Source organism: Eulemur rufifrons, chromosome 8 (assembly GCF_041146395.1).
Source record: "Eulemur rufifrons isolate Redbay chromosome 8, OSU_ERuf_1, whole genome shotgun sequence".
In the NCBI taxonomy this organism is placed as follows: Eukaryota; Metazoa; Chordata; class Mammalia; order Primates; family Lemuridae; genus Eulemur; species Eulemur rufifrons.
In genome coordinates this window covers 37,642,726-37,663,212 of record NC_090990.1, presented here as the reverse complement: position 1 = coordinate 37,663,212, position 20,487 = coordinate 37,642,726, and the positions used below count along the sequence as shown (strand labels likewise).

The 20,487-nt window shown below is 36.5% G+C and overlaps 1 protein-coding gene across 3 annotated transcripts in view; it reads left to right on the top strand.

Annotated features, from left to right (window-relative positions):
* Positions 1–18,285, top strand: part of EPS15 (epidermal growth factor receptor pathway substrate 15) — a 143,138-nt gene extending 124,853 nt beyond the window's left edge. For all 3 annotated transcript variants that reach the window (XM_069479954.1, XM_069479953.1, XM_069479952.1), the window contains 4 exons: positions 8,589–8,665; positions 10,701–10,863; positions 13,761–13,948; positions 16,563–18,285. In XM_069479954.1, coding sequence (XP_069336055.1) covers positions 8,589–8,665; positions 10,701–10,863; positions 13,761–13,948; positions 16,563–16,709 — 575 coding nt within the window. In that variant the 3' untranslated portion in view covers positions 16,710–18,285. The remainder of the gene's footprint in view (positions 1–8,588; positions 8,666–10,700; positions 10,864–13,760; positions 13,949–16,562) is intronic.
* Positions 18,286–20,487: the final 2,202 nt, after the last annotated feature.

The following is a 20,487-nucleotide window of genomic DNA, read 5'->3' as shown; positions in this document are numbered from 1 at the left end:
TGTGAAATTAGTAGTAATATCCCCTCTTTCATTTCTGATTTTAGTTATTTGGGTCTTCTCTCTTTTCTTCTTAGTCTAGCAAAGGAATATCAATTTTGTTGATCTTTTCAAAGAACCAACTCTTGCTTCTGTTGAGTTTCTGTATTAGATTTTCTATTCTCTGTATTGTTTGTCTGTGTTCCAATCTTTATTGTTTCATTCCTTCTACCACCTTTGAATTTAGCTTGCTCTTATTTCTAGATCCTTAAGGTGTAAAGTTAGGTTGTTAATTTGAGTTCTTTCTTCTTTTTTAATGTAAGTATTTATAGTTAGAAGTTTATCTCTTAGCACTGCTTTTGCTGTGTCCCATAAAATTTGGTAGTCTGTGTTTTTATTTTCATTTGTTTCAAGATACTTTCTGATTTTCATTATGATTTCTTCTTTGACCCATTGGTTGTATAAGAGTTTGTTGTTTAATTTCCACATATTTGTGGCTCTTCCAGTTTTGCTTCTGCTATTTGATTTCTAGTTTTATTGTATTGTGACTAGAAAGGATACTTCCATAATTTCAATTTTCTTTTTTTTTTTTTTTTTTTTGAGACAGAGTCTCACTTTGTTGCCCAGGCTAGAGTGAGTGCCGTGGCGTCAGCCTAGCTCACAGCAACCTCAAACTCCCGAGCTCAAGGGATCCTCCTGTCTCAGCCTCCCGAGTAGTTGGGACTACAGGCATGCACCACCATGCCCGGCTAATTTTTTTTCTATATATATTTTTAGCTGTCCATATAATTTCTTTCTATTTTTAGTAGAGATGGGGTCTCGCTCTTGCTCAGGCTGGTCTCGAACTCCTGAGCTCAAACAATCCGCCCACCTCGGCCTCCCAGAGTGCTAGGATTACAGGCGTGAGCCACCGCGCCCGGCCTCAATTTTCTTAAAAAATTTTTTTTAATCACCACTATACTAATGAGGAATTTTCTTAAATTTATGACTCTTGCTATGACTTGGGGTCCAGTTGTCATCTGTGGTGTATGTATCTTGCTCTATTAACCTATATTTTGCTCTTGCTCTATAATCCAATCTTGCTCTCCCCCTCAAATTTCACCTCATGCTTGCCTTTAAAAAACAAAAAAAGACATGTTTTATGGCCTAAAGTATGTTCTTTCCTGGAGTATGTTCTATGTGCATTTGAGAAAATGTGTATTCTGCTATTATATTATTGGGTACAGTGTTCTGTATATGTCTGTTAGGTCCAATTGTTCCAAAGCAGCGGTCCCCAACCTTTTTGGCACCAGGGACCAGTTTCATGGAAGGCAATTTTTCCATGGATAGGGGAAGGAGGAAGGAGATGGAGCTCAGGTGGTGATGCGAGCGATGGGCAGCGGCTATAAACTGTAAATACAGATGAAGCTTCACTTGCTCCCCCACCACTCACCTCGTGTTGTGTGGACCCCTGATTCAAGGGAAAACAATTTTTTCCATGGTAAGGGCAGGGGTTGGAGTTCTTCAGACCCGTCTGCAGACAGGGCATTGGGGACTACAGCTCTAAAGTAATGTTGAAGTCGCTATTTCCTTATTGATCTTCAGTCTGTCATTCTATTCACAATTAAAAGTGGGATAGTGAAGTCTTTGACTGTTATTGATGTAGAGCTGTCTGTTTCTCCCATCAATCCTGTCAATGTTTGCTTTATATATTTTGGAAGCATATTTGGTGTATGTGTGTTTATAGATATTTTATCATCTGGGTAAATTGACCCTTTTGTCATTATATAATGTCCTTCTTTGTCTCTTGTAACATTAAAGTCTATTTTGTCTAATATTAGTATAGACTTCCTGCTCTCCTTTGATTACCATCTGCATGGACTATCTTTTTCCATCCTTTCCCTTCCTGTCTTTCTTTGTGTTTAGTTGATATTTGGTAGTGGCATGTTTGATTCCCTTCTCATTTCCTTTTGCTCTTTCCTCTGTGGTTTCCATGGAGATTACATAAAACATCCTAAAGTTACAACAGTCTATTTTAAACTGATAAAACAATTTCAGTTGCATAAAATAAACTGCTCATTTACAGCTCTGCTCCCCATTTTATATTATTGAAAGTCACAGATTACATCTTTATAGATTGTGTACTCATTAACATAGATTTATAATTAATTTTTATGTTTTTATCTTTTTAAAAATTTTTTTTAGAGATAGGGTCTCGCTCTTTCACCCAGGCTGGAGTGCAGTGGCACGATCATAGCTCATTGCAGCCTCTGGCTCCTGAGCCCAAGAGACCTCCCACCTCAGCCTCCTAAATAGCTGGGACTACAGGCACCACACGAGCCACCAGACCTTGCTAATTTTTAAAATTTTTTGTAGAGACAGGGTCTCACTATTGTTACCCAGGCTGTTGCTCAGGCTGTTCTCAAACTCCTGGCCTCATGTGATCCTCCTGTCTCAGCCGCCAAAATTGCTGTGATTACAGGCGTGAGCCACCATGCCTGGCCTATTTTTTTTTTTTTTCATCTTTTGAATCTTGTAGTAACACTTATCTTAAAACACAAATACATTATACAGCTGTACAAAAATAATTCCTTTCTTTATATTGTTATTCTATAAGCTTTTTTCTATTTTTAAAATTTTTCTCTCTTTTTTTTTCGTTTTTAAACTTCTTTCTTAAAAACTAAGACACAAATATATACATTAGTCTAGGCCTACACAGGGTCAGGATCATCAATATCACTATCTTCCACCTCTACATCTTGTCCCACTAGATCTTCAGGGGCAGTAACACGCATGGGGCCGTCATCTCCTATGATAACAATGCCTTATTCTGGAGTACCATCTGAAGAACCTGCCTGAGGCTGTTTTACAATTAACTTTTTTTTTTTTTTTTTGAAACGGAGTCTCACTCTGTTGCCCCAGCTAGAGTGCAGTGGTGTCATCATAGCTCACTGCAACCTCAAACTCCTGGGCTCAGGTGATTCTCCTGCCTCGCCCTTCCAAGTAGCTAGGACTACAGATATGTGCTACCACACCCAGCTAATTTTTCTATTTTTTGTAGAGACAGGGTCTGGCTCTTGCTCAGGCTGGTCTTGAACTCCTGAGGTCAAGCAATCCTCCCACCTTGGCCTACCAGAGTTCTAGGATTACAGGATGAGCCAGAGTGCCCATCCTAACATTTTTTTATTAAGTTTTAGAAAGAGTATACTCTAAAATAAAAATTTTTATCTAAAATAACAATTTAAAGTATAGTAAATACATAAACCAGTAACATAGTCATTTATTATCATTATCAAATATAGGTTGCGCATCCCAAATCTGAAAATCTTAAATTTATAATGCTCCAAAATCCAAAACACTTTGTGCACTGACATGATATGCCAAGAAAATGTTCATTGGAGCATTTCAGGTTTTAGATTTTCAGATATGGTATGCTAAACTGGTAAGTATATATAACGCAAATATTTCAAAATCTGCAAAAATCTGAAATCCAAAACAGTTCTAGTCCCAAGCATTTCAAGTAAGGGATACTCAACATGTACTATGTATTGTACATAATTGTATATGTTATACTTTTATATGACTGACAGTGCAGTAGGTTTGTTTACAGTAGCATTACCATAGACATGTGAGTAATGCATTGCACTACAGACATTATGATGGCTATGAAGTCACTAGGTGATAGGAAATTTTCAACTCCATTATAATCTTATGGCACCACCATCTTACGTGTGGTCTGTCATTGATCTAAACGTTGTTATGTAGTGCATGACTATGTATGTGTATAGCGTGTGTGTATTTCTCTCCTCTGCCCCCTTTCCATTTACAAAGAAAAGAAACTGAAACCTTTTTTGTAAAGTCTTTCTTCCATATAAACCTATGTATTGTTGCTTCTTTACTATCTTTGAACTTTAAACTTACTGTATAGCAATTTTGTACATGTATATCACTTAGTGAAATCATGAGTTCCTTGAAGGTAGGCATTGTGTCTTATTCCTCTCTAATAAATCTGTAGTACTTAGACTTGAACAAAATAGAGCTTAGTAAGTGCGAGTGGATGGGTGGGTCAGTGAGTGAGTGAGTGAATGAATGAATGGATTGAAGGCCAGCTTGGGAAAATGGATCCTTCATTGATGACTAACACCTATACCTGAAATTATTCATGGGTAGCTCTTGAAGGTTTTTTTTTTAATGAGATTGAGCTTGATTATCTTATAGCAGAACGGATCATGGAGGAAAAAAAGGTTTCTTCCTCCTCCCAGGATTCTCTGGTAGATAGCTATTCTTTGGGAAACTTTTATTTGTGAGCCTTAAAACTGTTTTCCCTTATTCTGTGTTGTTGCTTGTTGTACTAAGAAATATTATGATACCTGTTTGGAAGATCCTTAATAGATGGTTTCCGTCCTTTTTCTTTCACTATTTTCAACAAATATGAGCCTCTCCTATATGCCAGACCTTGTGTTAGGCCCTGAGGATACAGTAGGAAACAAATCAAAGTTCCTGTCTTCATAGAGCTTATATTGGAAGATAGGCATTAAACCAGTAGATGTCACGTACTGGTGAGTGCTATGATTAATCAGGGTAAGAGGATAAAAAGTAATATACCTAAAATGTGGCTTTATCATTCACACCTTCACGAAAAAGCTTATCAGCATAGCATGATAAATGTATAAGAAAAAAAATAACCGGAAAAAAGTCTATTAAAGAAGTATGCTAAAAGGGTTATAGGGGTTCTTTCTGATGATGAGATTTATGGATGATTTTTTTAGTAGGCTTTTATATATTTTTTCCAAAGTATTCATTACCTTTCTTCTTGGGGAGGAGAGGGTGCTAATGAGGTCACGTATGTATTTAAAGCCTGGTTCTGCTGGCTTATAGCTCCTTTGTGCATAGGAAGAAAGCCACCTACCTGGTTTCTCCTGACATATTTCTGGGACTTCCCTACCAGGTGTCTCACATGTGAGCTGAGCAAGTTCAACTCAGTGAGTCCTTCCAGCTTCTAGACAGACATCTGCTGCTTTTTTTCCCCCACCCCCTGGTGGTTGCCAGCAGTCTTTGGCGTTCCTTGTGGTGGCATAACCCCAATCTCTGCCCCCACACCCTGGTTTTCACATGACCTTCTTCTTTGTATGTGTCTTCTCATTGGTGTCTTCCAGTGGCACCAGTCACTGGATTTAGGGCTCACCCTAAATTCAGGATGATTTCATCTTGAAATCTGTAATTATATCTGCAAAGACCTTATTTTCAAATAAGGCCACAGTTGAGATTTCACTATGTAGGGAGGAGTCAAGGGTCCCAGGTGTAGGACCCAACATGCTCCTGTTTGAAGGGCTGGTGTTTATGGAGGGCTTTCTGTGTACCAAGTACTGTTATTAACTCATTTAATTCCCACAGTAACCCAGTGTAGGTTACATCTGGGGAAACTGAGGCAGCAAGCTGTTCAGTAAGATGCCCCAGGTACACAGCTAGTGAGTTCAAGTGCTGGCAGGGACCTGAAGCCAGGCTAGCTGACTCTGGAGTCCATGTTTTTTATTGGTTTGTTCTTTTAAGAGATGAGGTCTCGCTTATATTGCCCAGGCTGGTCTCCAACTCCTGGCCAAGCCATCTTCCTACCTCAGCTCCCCCAGTAGCTGAGATTACAGGCGTGTGCCACCATGCCGGTGGTGGGGGGAGTCCCTGTTCCCAACATGATGCTCTACCACCCGGGGCAAAAACCTGATTCAAATTAGCTAAGGAGGAAGGAACTTAACTCGAAAGACCCTCAGGCAGCCTCATCAAATCGAAGGATGGGCCCTGGGAAAGGCTGGGGATGACCGGAGCCAAGGCGCCTATGCTCCCCACCTCTCTCTGCTTCTTATCAACCATGATCTTCATCTGAGAAAGCTCTTCCCAAAGTCTTAATTTCCCAATTTGGGCAAAAGTGCTTTGTCATTCATCTAACAATATAATACATTTCCCCAGTGTTTGGACTAGTACTAAATAGGTCAATTATGAAGAAAGTGTAGAAAAACTGTCTAGTAAGCTACATGTTCTTCATATAGAAACGTCATTTTTTAATTAATTTCTTTCACAATGTACACTTCACAATATTTCAGTCAAACCTGCCCTAACTCAGTGTTGTTGCACACGTGTTGTGACTTCTTGTAAATGCTGTGCGACAAGGGCAGAGAAAAGGCATGAAGCACATTTTTCATTCCCTCCAGTGAAATGAGTCCAACTCCTTTTCTCTTGTCACCAATCAGTAGAGCTTTTGTACCCTGCTCAGGCTGTACCTCAGCCGCTATAGCATCAGGAATAACAGGAAGAGGAGGAGAAAGAAGGGAAAGCCTGAAACAGTACCCGTGATGATGCTGAGCCCTAGGCTGGGCACTCAGCAGATGTGTGTTAATGAAAAAGCATCTTTTATAGCTAAAGTTGTAGGATTTCCTGTAACCCTGGACTTTTCAGCATCATCTTCAGGATCATAATTGCTCATATCTCCCTAAAGGACTGATTTTTCTATGCTTCTACCCACTCCTTTCACCCACTTCTATCCCATGCCTTGGTGACAAATTAAACAAAAATAATACATCTTCCTTGCTCCTCTCATTTTAGTAATTTACCTATTACTTTACACATTTAAATGGGTGAGTGGGCACACTTTTGTTCTAAGAATGGTTTGATGTAAAGATGAAGAGTTGAGGAAGACCAAGGAGAATTATTCTGTGTCTCTTTGTCTCGCCCTCTCTTTTGCAATTCTCTTTCTTTCTTTTTTTTTGAGACAGTCTCACTCTGTTGCCTGAGCTAGAGTGCTGTGGTGTCAGCCTAGCTCTCAGCAACCTCAAACTCCTGGGTTCAAGTGATCCTTCTGCCTCAGCCTCTCAAGTAGCTGGGACTACATGTGTGCACCACCACGCCTGGCTAATTTTTTCTATTTTCAGTTGTCCAGGTAATTTCTTTCTATTTTTAGTAGAGATGGGTTCTCCCTCTTACTGAAGCTGATCTCAAACGCCTGACCTCAAGCAATCCTCTGGCCAGAGTGCTAGGATTACAGGCGTGAGCCACCACACCTGGCCACAATGTTCTTTCTTCTCCTTCCTTTCCAACTCTTTCCTTTGTTTGTTTCCACCTTCCTCTTTTGGGCAGCAATTGCTATAAACATTCTTTGACTTTATTGGTAGCCCTAATGCCTAAATAGGTGAAGCCTATCTCAGAGTAGACAATTTCATTCCAACTGACAATGTTAGTCTACTTGGTATATGCACCATGATAGAAGAGATAACTTCTCATGCTTGTGCAGCGTTGCTTAAGTAATGCTTTTTCAGTTACTATTCTTTCTGCCTGGTAGCCTGATGTCTCTCCCATACATCCATTTATTTGGCAAAACCCATTCCTTATTCAAAAGACTTTGCAAAAGCTCAAATGTAATGGCTTCTTTGCTACTTTTCCTGATTGTCCCAAACCTTAGTGACTGCCACTAATAGGTTTTTCATACTTCTCTAATAGCTCATATAAAATTGTTTTATTGTTGTTTATATATCTTTTCACCAGACTGTGAACTTTTCAAGGCTAGGAACTGTATCTTCTTATTTTCTTGGATTTGGCATATTGTCAATAAATGTTTGTTGACTGTTCATTCTTCTTTAGGTAGGACTTATTCCCTGTTTTCAGGACCTTACTGTCAAAAAGGGTGATTATCAGCCAGGTGCGATGGCTTACTCCTGTAATCCTAGCACTTTGGGAGGCCAAGGCAGGAGGATTGCAAGAGCCCAGGAGTTTAAGACCAGCCTGAGCGAGGGCGAGACTCCGTCTCTATAAATATTAGAAAAATTAGGCAGATGTGGTGGCACATGCCTGTAGTCCCAGCTTTTCAGGAGGCTGAGGCAAGAGGATCTCCTGAGCCCCGGGAGTTGGAGGTTGCAGTGAGCAGTTATGATGCACTGCACGCTAGCCCAGGCAACAGAGCAAGACTCTGTCTCAAAAAAAAAGGCAGGGGGGTGATTATCAATCAAAGACAACCATGGTACAAACTAGAATGCAGTTAGTGCCACAGAGAAGGAAAAAAAAAACACTTCTTGCTGTGGGAATTAACGATACCTAGATTACTCCATGATTTGTGGATGAGGTTGCATTTGAAATGGGCCTTGAAAAACGAATGTGAATGGGTACGGTGCACACTGTCTGGGGGATGGACACGCTTGAAGCTCTGACTTAGGTGGGGCAAGGGCAATATATGTAACCTAAACATTTGTACCCCTGTAATATGCTGAAATTTAAAAAAAAATTATAAAAGAAAAATGAATGTGAAATGTGACATTAATGCTATTAGCTTTTTGTACTTCTTGATGTCTTCATTAGCAATAACTTAACTTGATAGGAGCTGTATTATTTGATACATATTCCAGAGGCTTAAACACTTTACCTAGAGTTAGTTCACCTGTTTTCTATCTTGAATCATTCATCAGCTGATTTATATAAAGGAATACATTTTGTGGGATTATCATTGTGCACTCTTTGTGAATGTGAGTCATAAATTTAGGAATTAATATTTGAGATTAGATATTTTCCATCTGTCTGAATGTTACTAACCAAAAGATGACGTGAAATCCAGTGTCTTTCTGCCCTCTTACATTGATTTTCTTTATTCATTTTAGCCACAGACCCGTTTGCTTCTGTTTTTGGAAATGAATCATTTGGAGATGGATTTGCTGACTTCAGCACATTGTCACAGGTAATCTACAGTAATTAATGGGAAGGGAAAATATACTTTGTTTCTACCAAAGGAGCAATCCACCTTTCAATTGTATGACCCTCTCACAAAGTTGCAACTTGATTTCAGGAAGTCACAGCAAATGTTGATTTCAGATAGAAATGAAAGATAAGATATAGTTAAACTAGGCTGGGCAGGAGCAGTGGCTCATGCCTGTAATCCTACCACTTTGGGAAAATGAGTCAGGAGGATCCCTTGAGCCCAGAAGTTTGAGACAAGCCCTCGGCAAGAGTGAGACCTTGGCTCTACAAAAAATTTTAAAATTAGCTGGGCATGGTGGTATACACCTGTAGTCCCAGCTACTTGGGAGGCTGAGGCTGGAGGATCACTTGAGTCCAGGAGTTGAGCTATGATGATGCCACTACATTCTAGCCTGGGTAACAGAGCAAGACTCTGGCTAAAAAAAAAAAAAATTTAGTTAAAGTGTACATATTACTGTATATAAATAGACTATGTTGATGGTACAGGTAATTATAAGTTTCTGTTGACAGGTTTGCTCAACAAGTTCATATTTAGAGTTTTCTGTCTTTTAAACATATTTCTGCCAATTGAACTACATTTTTCCCATTGACTGTCTCTGTCAATAGCTGTAAGATCTGGGAATTCATTCCATCCTCTCTGTATTGGTTACTTGATTTTAGGTCCTGAGGTTGTTAGGGTCAGTATTAAGATAATTAATACACAAAGCCCAGCATTCAATGTCCATTACTTTTTTTTTTTTTTTTTCCTTCTTTGAGATAGAGTCTCACTCTGTTGCCCGAGCTAGAGTGCCGTGGTGTTAGCCTAGCTCATAGCAACCTCAGACTCCTGGGCTCAAGTGATCCTTCTGCCTCAGCCTGCCGAGTAGCTGGGACTACAGGCATGTGCCACCATGACCAGCTAATTTTTTCTATATATTTTTAGTTGTCTAGCTAATTTGTTTCTATTTTTAGTAGAGATGGGGTCTGGCTCTTGCTCAGGCTGGTCTTGAACTCCTGAGCTCAAACCATCTGCCCGCTTTGGCCTCCCAGAGTGTTAGGATTACAGGCGTGAGCCACCGCGCCCGGCTAATGTCCACTACTTATTTTCCAGTGTATAGCTCTAGTATTGATTCAGGCCAAGAGAGAAGGATTAGAGTTTATGTCAAATTTTTATAACATTGCTTCTCAACTGGTGGTTATTTTGCCCCCTAAGGAATGTGTGGCAATGTCTAAGACATTTTTGGCTGGCACAACTAGGTGGGGATAGAGGCCAGGGGTGCTGTTAAACATCTTACAATCTACTGTCTAGCCCCCCACAACATACAGTTATGTCCAGCCCAATATGTCAATATTGTCACTGTTGAGAAACACTGGCCTAAATAGATCTATAGTTGTCAAGTCTGATTCATTATAGAAAAGTGAATGTTTCATTACTCCACATATGCAAAAAGCAGGGTCTTTAGACACACATTAAGACTTACCATTCCATGGGATCAGTTTGCTTTAAAAAATTGACTTTCAATTTGTCCTTATAGTTTATCAGATAAGATGCCATTTTCTTTGCATTAGTATTAAATCTTTCTTATATTTAAGTGCATTGGGAAGTGTAGAATTAGTGTTTTTTTCTTTGATTATCATTTGGATCAGATATTCATTTGAGGGAAGTCATACAATCTCTTTAAAATGGGGCTCAGTACATCTTATGGCATAATGTTTAGGAAGAAAATTAAAAATAAAATGGTACCCAGGTGGTGTTGTATTGAATATTGCCTAAAACTTGACAAACCTTTAATCTAGAATTGGCTTGGTTTGGTTTGATCTGTTGCTCTTAATAAGTAGTGATGTTAGAGTCACTACTCCTATAGAACAATTTATTTTTTTAATTTCTCACATTTGGCCCTGAATGCAAAGGTAATGGCAGTGGTCTCAGAATTGAAATAAATAAAGCTGCATAATACTTAAATAATTCTTCTAAGTGCTACATGACCATGCATATATATATAAAACCATGTGTAAAACATTTCTTTTTAAACAAGGTCAACAATGAAGATCCTTTTAGTTCAGCCACATTGAGCTCTGTCAGCAGTGTGGTTACTACAAAAAATGTGTTTGAGGAAACATCGGTCAAAAGTGAAGATGTACCCCCAGCACTGCCACCAAAGATCGGAACTCCAACAAGACCCTGCCCACCACCACCTGGTATGAGAGTTGGTACATTTTTTCATCAACTAGATGCCTTTTCTCTTTCTGAAAAGTATTGTGTAGGCCTTGCTTATATAAAGGGCCTTAAACAAAACAAGTCAAACACATGTTAGAAGCCTGCTGCTGTCATTTGTTTTGACCTCAATACAGACTTATAGATGTGTGCCTAAGAGACCAGCATATATAACTGTCATGAACTGCCTTTCTAGAAAGAGCTTTTCTTTCCTTAGTCATTTCAGAAAGACAGTAAATGGAGAAAGGAAAGCATCAATGAAATCTCTTGCTTTTTGGAAGCTTATTGATTATCATTTGAACAGCAGTTTCCTGTACTTTAATGTTTTAATTATGATTTCTGTAAGAGCAGATTAATTCAAAGTCCCCTTCTTTTCCTGCAAAATATAAAATCTTCCTTAAATCCTTTAATGTGAGAATATATAACCTCTTTGGTAGCCAGAATTCAGCAATATGGTGGTTTAAAAGCAAAGTATTGCTTTACTTAAAGAAAAATAGGATTTTAGCTCACTTAAAAGACTCTTTTATTTTATATACTGAATTTTTTTTTTTTTTTGGTCCCAAAACAAATTCTTTTTTTTTTTTTTTTTTTTTATTTCAGCATATTACGGGGGTACAAATGTTTAGGTTACGTATATTGCCCTTGCCCCACCCAAGTCAGAGCTTCAAGCGTGTCCATCCCCCAGATGGTGCTCATTGCACTCATTATGTATGTATATACCCATCCCCACCTCCCCCTCCCATCTGCCCGACACCCAATGAATGTTATTACTATATATGCACTTAAGTGCATGGTCAGTTAATACCAATTTGATGATGAGTGCATGTGGTGCTTCCAAAACAAATTCTTAATAGCTTTATTTTTGTTTGTTTTTTCCTTGTGTGTATGTATGTGTTTAGCACTATACAAAGGAAAGGTTTGTTTTGTTTTGTTTTGTTTTGAAGGAAGATAATAAAGTTCATAATAAGTAGCTAAAAAGGTAATCCCCTGAGTAGTTATAGTGCTGTTAAGCTGTTGTATGAGAAGACACGTTTGGCACATTTTTTTTAAATTGTATATTATTCTTGGGAAATTTTTACTCTCAGTAGTTATATATTATTATTCTTGCCTTTTCATCATAACCCCACTGTGGTATTTCTTGAGCAGATATTTTTTTCTTCCTTGACTTAAAGGAATACATGTATAATTGTTAATACTCAATTATCTGTTGAAAAATCAGATAAATGAGTTAAGTGCTTTTGGTCTTCTAAGGAAAAGTAGCCTGTATCATATATTGCTAGAGGTAAAAAAACAAATAATAGTCAATTTGCTCATTTAAGTTTTTATACCTGTACAGTGCCAATAGTGAAGTTATTTTTTAAATCCTAAGTAAACAAAAAAATAATAAAATAAATCCTAAGTAAAATAATATACTACTGCATTGATTAAATCTAAGCATCTTCAGCAAATTCAGTGTATAAAACAGATAAAGGAATTTTTGGAAAGAGCACTTGACTGAGAACCTAAAGATCTGGGTTCTGACCATGAGCAAAATAATTTTGTGATGAAAGAATTCATAGCTACCAAGAGTCAAGAGAGTGATTACCGACCAATTACGAAAAATGTGACCCAAAAGATTGCAGAATACAATAAAACCATTGTGGATGCTCTACATAGTACTAGCAGAAACTGAGTCTGAATCAACTAAAAGTCTCTAAAGAAGTATCCTCTTCCTGCTAAACTTGGTACAAGCTGACTAAAAAAAAAATAAAAGAACAACTTACCCTTGAAGTGTTTTACCTGAAATTTCTGAATGCTGTAACTTTTGTGGCCTCTTTGAAGAGTAATATTTTAAATGTAATAGTTCAATAAATAGTTTACATATTAAAAAAAAAAGATCTGGGTTCTAATTCTGGATATCCCCTGACTAGCTCTGTGATTTTAAGTATATAATTTGCTATGTCTGAGCCTCAGCTGCCTCAGCTGTTAAATGGTGGCAGTAATTCTAATTTTGCCTACCTTCACAGGATTGTTGGAACGATTAGTTGAGATATGAGATGAGCATCTTTTATAAGCTGCTACAGTGATGGAATCTGTTGTTATTATTGCTATTACCAGCTTAATGCATTTTAGGAAAATAAATTTAAAGATATTTTAACTCCTTATTACCTTTTCTTCAAGAAGTGCTAAGTTTAAGTAAGTCTTTAAAATTAGAGAACTGGTTTGAAAATGATAATTAATTAATGAGTGACTAACAAGACTATATGCTATTGTTTGGTCAAACATTATTTTATCAGCAACCACAAAGATTTAGGTCCTGGGCTTCAAAACATTGTTTATTCTTTAGTTTGAAATATTGTAGATGACAAAAAGTAGGTGAGGTTTTGCCGAGATAAGTTTTAATTTTATTCTCCTAGGTATTATATATAGATCCAGAGAAAAATCAGAAGAATTTTGCTATTTTTCAAAGGTCTTTTGCCCTTATTCCATTAGTGGACAACTGTATAAGTACCAGGCTGAGGGTTATAACAACAGAGGCCGTTTTTGTCTTTATTCTTTATTATTCTGCTTCTATTTTATCCATTCTTCCCTCTCTTCTTGAGAACATGCTGCTTTGGGGGAACATTTAATTTCTGGACAAAAATAATGATTCCTGGTCCATCTTCCCTTTGCTATTTTTTTCATTGAGCTGCACATAGCTGGGATGTATTTGAGAGATTGTATATGAAAAATTTGAGAGCAGGTTGTTGGTGTGGCCATTTAAAACAATATTAAGAACGTGTTTTAGGTACTCACCCATCTTCTACTTGCTCAGTTCTTTGATGCTCTCTGTGTACATGTTCTTGTGTGTTTGTGTTTGCTGTATATACTGGTTGAGTTAATTGTAATGATTTTGATCCAGGGAAAAGACCCATCAACAAATTGGATTCTTCTGATCCCTTTAAACTGAATGATCCATTTCAGCCTTTCCCAGGCAGTGATAGCCCCAAAGAAAAAGATCCTGATATGTTTTGTGATCCATTCACTTCTTCTACTACTACCACTACCAATAAAGAGGCTGACCCAAGCAATTTTGCTAACTTCAGTGCTGTAAGTACTGTGAATGGGCTATTTGGGGGAAAATCTTTCCATTTACAGTTTAAAGAGTTTTCAAAGATTACAAATTTGCATCATTTTAAGTAAATTTACCAACATACTAAAAATGATCTTTCATTCTTCCCCCAAGTAAAACCTCTCTTTGATGATTCTACAATTATTCCACCGCACAAATGATTTTAGTAGTCTTAGTTCTTGTGATATTTATAAGTTATTTTTATAAACCCTTCTCTTAGTCTTGGTAATATAAATTTAAGTAAAATCCTGATAGTTATTATTTTGCAGATGGTTATGGATGATGGTGATTTAATAGACCGTTAGAGTGTCATTGCTGTCTGCCCACTGGATGAATAATGCCAGTAATGAGCTTGTGTATTTGTAACTGTGTATGTGTGTTTGTGTATAAAGTTCTAATGATTTCTGGAGACCAGTCAGCAACCATTATATGAGAGGATAGGGCCAGAGATTCTTTGAAGAGAAAGTAAAACTATTCACTATATTTCTATAGTAGCTTTTTAAAAATGTAAATATAAGTTTTAGGAAATAAATGATTGTCAAGATCTAAACAATCTTTAATTCACTACCTCTAATTTACTAGCTTCTCGTATTTTTACTTTGCATTCTCAGAGCTAACAAAAATAGGAAAACTGTTAGAAACAGTGGAGAAGGGTGCCATGATAATGGCATAAGCAGGGCCTATAAGATCACAGCAATGGGACAACCAGCTATGTAGGTATCACTCTGGAGAGACATGAAATGTCCTATGTTCCATCATTATTTGGGTAAAAACAAGTTACTTTATTTTTGAATAAAATTCTTGGAGTAGGTAACAAAATTTCATTTTCCCAGTTGTTATTTTGTTTGTTTTTCAGGCAAAAAGACCTTTATTATCACTGCCTATTCTATAACACAGCAGTTTTCTTCTGTTTCTTACCCTATGTCCTTGAGATGGTTTTGGAAGTAGGAGATCTAGTGGCCAGGTGATCCAGCCACAGTCTGCCTAATGTTTCCTCCTCAGTGTAGCACTGGTCACTCAACCAGTTGCTTTATCCCTGCAGCTATTTCTAGTTCGAAAGGAGGTTTGCAAGAATCTGCAGCTGAGCTACTCAGCTTTTGAATCGGTACTCTCAGTTCCAGTGGCTTCTCCAGAATGTGAAGGAACAAAAATAGGAGTCAATATTTTGAATATTGTAAAAATGGAGTGTCAGAATTACATTGACTTAACTTTCAATGGGTGGAATTTGATTTGTTTCAGGCAGAGAATCAAGAATTGGCCTTCTAAGTAGATTATAATTCTCTTAGTGTAAAATAACCCTCTGGCAGTTTGTGGAATTTAATATCTTAAATATGGTTTTAGCAAGTCAAAACCTGGTTGGAATGAACCTTGAACAATAGCTGAGGCATTTTACTTATTTTATACTCCAAAATCTCAATATAGTATAATATAAAGCAGCTTATAAAAAACATTTCTTTTTTCATTGTGAAAGATTTGTTAAGTATTATAAGTTTCCAAGGTTCACTTAATTCTCCAGGGGCAACAGCTACCATTTTCAAAAGCCCTGACAAATTCTTTTATTTCATCCTTTTACGGGATTCCTTTCTGTGACAAGACTTGAAACCAAGTAGAATTTGGTATTTAGTATGTGCCAAGGTTGCTGTTTTGGGTGGATAAAAATATTTCCCCGACCTAATAATTACTAGCATTAAGGTTTTATTTAGACTGGGTCTAAAAGTTCTCAAAGCCTGGCAAAATCTTCAAAATGCTTTTCTTTTTTTTGAAACAGAGTCTTGCTCTGACACCCTGGGCATTATCATAGCTCATTACAACTTCAAACTCTTAGGCTTAAGGGATTCTTCTCCCTCACTCCCTCAGCCTCCCGAGTAGCTGGGACTACAGGGGTGCCACTACACTCGGATAATTTTTTTTATTTTTGTAGAGACACACGGGTGTCTTACTATATTGTGCGGGCTAGTCTCAAACTCCTGGCCTCAAGCAATCCTCCCACCTTGGCCTCCCAGAGTGCTAGGATTACAGGTGTGAGCCACCAAGCCTGGCCCAAAATGCTTTTTAAAAAAATAATTTGGTCCACATCTTGCTTAGTATACCCAATACTCTTATGTATAGCAAAATCAGCATTCTTTTTTTTTTTTGCTTCATAGTTTTTCTACATCTGAAGGGCTGAGATAAGGTAGAAAATCACCAGTGGGATTAAGTTAAAAATAATTTATCATGTGAGGATGCTTACTAAAGTTGAAGTTAGCAGATATTTTACATTAGATCAGAAAAGGCTAGGCCCTCTCCTTTTATTAAATCTCCTAATTTACCTTAAGCATTTCTACTTTAAGTGATAAAATTTTTACTGTTCAGTTTTATAGATATTCTATCTGTAGACTGAATTAATTTCATAAACCACAGTTTAATAAATGGTTACAATTAAATGTTTTTTCAGAAGAAAAATTAACAAATAACAAGACTATTTCCAGAATCCTTCAGGTGAAACAAATAGTTAATGACCTTTTATATTGCTTTCTTTTTCTTTTTATTTGTTTTACTCATTGGTTTATTCATTCATTCATTTGTTCATTCATTTGATCTTTTAAATGGCAGTATCCCTCTGAAGAAGATATGATTGAATGGGCCAAGAGGGAAAGTGAGAGAGAGGAAGAGCAGAGGCTTGCCCGACTGAATCAGCAGGAGCAAGAAGACTTAGAACTGGCTATTGCACTCAGCAAATCTGAGATATCGGAAGCATGAAGAATTCTTTTGTCCTTTGTCAACAATACAGTACTCTTCTGCCTGAATACTGAAGCTATTTACAATGTGTATCAAAACTACCTATAAGCATGGGAATACAAAATGTTTGAGATTCCTGTAAATGTGACAAAATTTTAGGTTTTTGTTGGTTTTTGTTTTCTTTTTTACTCCATTTCAGGTTTGTCACTTTTTTTTCCTGTAAAAGCAGTAACCCAGTCAGATAACTTCACTGAGGCCTCTGCCTATGCCTGCCTATGCTACTTACTTGTAAAGCTAGAGCACCCAAGCTTCTGCCTTCTGGAATATAGAGAAATAGTTTCACCCTGTGCTATACTACCTTGTTCTGTAGTTATTCTGATGATAGCCAGTGGGGTTCTTAAAGTTTGCAGTCTTCTCCCCTGATTTGAATGGCTGAGGGAGGGTAAGGGAAAGAACATCTTATTTCTTTTATGACTGGTGGAAATTGGCTAGTTTAAAGTGCATTTTTGTATTTCTCATAGTAAAAATACTGTTTAATTTGTTTTTTAGAGACAAGGAAAAATATTTCAATATTGATATTAAAAAGGGACGCTTTAGGTTGAACCATTATAGCTTTAGATTTGATCTTTTCCTAAATAAAAACGTTAAAGCTTCATGTGTGAAATAAATTTTTAAAAAATTTCTCTGGATTTAAAGAATTTTAGATCAACAGATACCTCTCCATATGTTTGGTAATTAATAAAATCAGTTTCTTACAAATAAGATTTGTAGGCAAATGTTCATTTTAAGTGCTAGCAGTGGAGAAAAATTATCACCTAAAATATCCCCATCAGTATAAGGTAAGCAATCATCTTAAAATGGCAGCTATTCTGCCTTTACTATGGCCCTGCCCTCTTTAGTTCATAATAGGTTTGTTTTAGTACTTTTGCAGAAGAAACTTTAGCAAGCTAGAACTGGAAGGTACTTTAATTTTTCTTTTTCTTTTTGTTTTTTCCTTTAATGAAGGCTCAATTACTTGAAATGTAAAAACTTCCACTGAATACAAATGGAAAAAGTGATGTGTATTAATTATATTGCTTTTTGTCCATCTTTCTGGTTTAAATTATTTACTTTTCAGTGTTTTTCTCCTATAAAATTGGCAAGCTAGCAAAAATTCTTATTTTTTTAATTGGGAGAGAAGAGACCTGCCAAATTATCAAAATTATTCATATGTTAAAAGACCATTTCCTGTAAAGCTGATCTAGCAGACAAGCTGAATTTGAAATAGACTGTGAAGTAGGCTATAACTTGTAATCATATTTTTTTAAACATGAGTTACTGATTTAGATGATGTATTGAATACCATGATAAAGAAAAATGCACCTAAAAACATTAAAATTCTCTGGGGTCACAAGTCAAGGTGGTTTTGATTTGTGTTAATTAGAGTAACTTACTGCCTAGCCTATAAATAAATTCCAAAATATCCAATTCATTTTATCTTGAAATGGTGCTTTTTTTCTTTCCATACACAATTGGACTGCTGCAGTTTAAAACAAACCACCTTCTTGCACTGCTAACTTTTTTCTACCTTTGTAAATAGAAACATTTCAGCACAAAAGTCATACATATGAAGCAAGGGCTGCATCATAATTACAAGGCTTTAATTTTGATAAACTAATCCAGCGATCTAAGGATTTACTACAAAAGTTGATTGAGACGGTAGTGTTGGGAGTTGTGATAGGTGGTGTTTTTTTGTTTTCTTCCCCTTACTCTTTAGGAAAAAGGTAAGTTGACTTGAACAACCTTCTTTTGCACTGGGAAAATGAAGATATGTTTGAAATGCTTTTAAAATATTTTTTTTAATTAAAAAAACACTCTAGAAAATATTAAATATATGTAACTTATAAACACCAACTTTTGATGTAATAAGTGTACCCTAATCTTATGTATGTTTAACTGGATTACATAGATTCTTATCTTTTGTTAAAATATGTATACTCAGTGGACCAATACAATATTAAAGTGTGTATATATTATATAAATATATATCTATATCTCCATGCTCACTTGTGTAGGATGAATGTCTTAGAGTCGTTGTGATATTTTATGTTGTTGACTCTGGCTCCAGGGCCTGTGCTTGAAAAGGACAGTAAGTACTGCCTGAGAGCTAAGTGGCACTACTTACAAAGTTTTAACCATCTTCTACATACTGGTTCAGGTTTATTTGGACTCTCTTTATAGAATTTTCTCTTATGTTTCAGACTTCTAAATTGTAGCCTATAATTATGAGAATAAACTTTAAATAATAATAAAACATACTATCCATATATCCAATTTGCAGTGGAATTTTGCACAGTTCTCTGATTATGTCCATGCTGTGTCCAAGGAGAGCTAGGTATATGATCGGCATAGATTAATATGTGGAAAGTGTTTGGGACAGTACCTTGTATAGAATAAGTAATAAATGTTAACTATTATTTTTAGTTATCATGTCCTATTTTTATGAAAGAAAGATAGGAAATGTGTATACACAGAGACAGTGCCTGAGAACATACATGGTTTTATATATATTTGTTGAATAAGGATTTGTGACATGGACTCTTGGAAGGCACTATGATCTAATAAATTCATACAATCCTGGGTTTGAATCTCTTTTCTGCCATTTTTGATAATGTAAGGTAAAGATGACTTTGAGAAAGTTATTTAGCCTCCCTAAACCTCATTTTCCTCATCTAATGTACATCATAATACCTAACTCACAGGATTGTTCTAAAGGATTTTACTTTGACAGCTTTTTAATATTATTTATTTTGAATAAAGAAATTCAGCCACATTATTAATAGTGAAAATAGCTATTGGTATTATGTGTGAAGCACTCTAATAAGCATTTGATGTATCTTATTTAATCTTCACAATAGCCTTAAATATAATAGTAGGCACTGTTTTACCCTATTTTAGAAATGGTAAAACTGAGGCTCAAAAAGGTTAAAATAATGTGCTTCAGATCATCCATCTAATAATACGTAGATGAGCTAGGAATTGAATTCTGGTCTCTCTGATTCCAAGCATGATATTCTTCCGGTATACCATGCATTGTTTCATTTTGTGTGAAAAAAATTTGCCTATAGGCAATGGTAGCAATAGGACAAGATAAATAATAACAACAAATAACATTTATTAAGCTCCAGGTGTGATCCTAAGTGCTTTACACATGTTAGTTCATTTAATCCTCACAACAGTAACCCCGAAATGCATAGTTTGGGTACCTCCTCATTTGACAGAGGAGGTACCCAAACTAGGCCACAGTTATGCAGCTACTAAGTGGCAGAGCTGGAATTTGTACCCAGGAGACTGGCTTCAGAAATTTAACCGCTACTGTCTTCCTGTTAAGGCTGAGAAGCCAGAGAAGAAATATCACTAATAAAATAATCCATGTAATCTTTCTGCTCTTGAGTATTAATGAAATAAACCTACTACATTGCGCATGGCATCTTACGAGACATTTTCCAATTCATTCTCCTATTTAACTCTTACGAGGGTTTAGAACAGTTTCTAACACATGAAATCACTCAATCAAATTAGTTGCTAATATTACCATAAGTGATAAATATACAGGGGAAATGGCCAGCCTTGCTTTTTATTAAAGAAATATAAAATTTAAAACCACAAGTTTAGGAAAAATGAAAAATAATTTTTCAGTGCTGACAAGGCTCTGGAAAGAATACATAAAAGGGAGGCAGAAAGTAAGTTTTGAAGTCTGAAGTAGCTCAGTGTATGTGGCTAGAGTTTAGGTTTGTGGGCAAAAGAGAGGGGTGTTCCT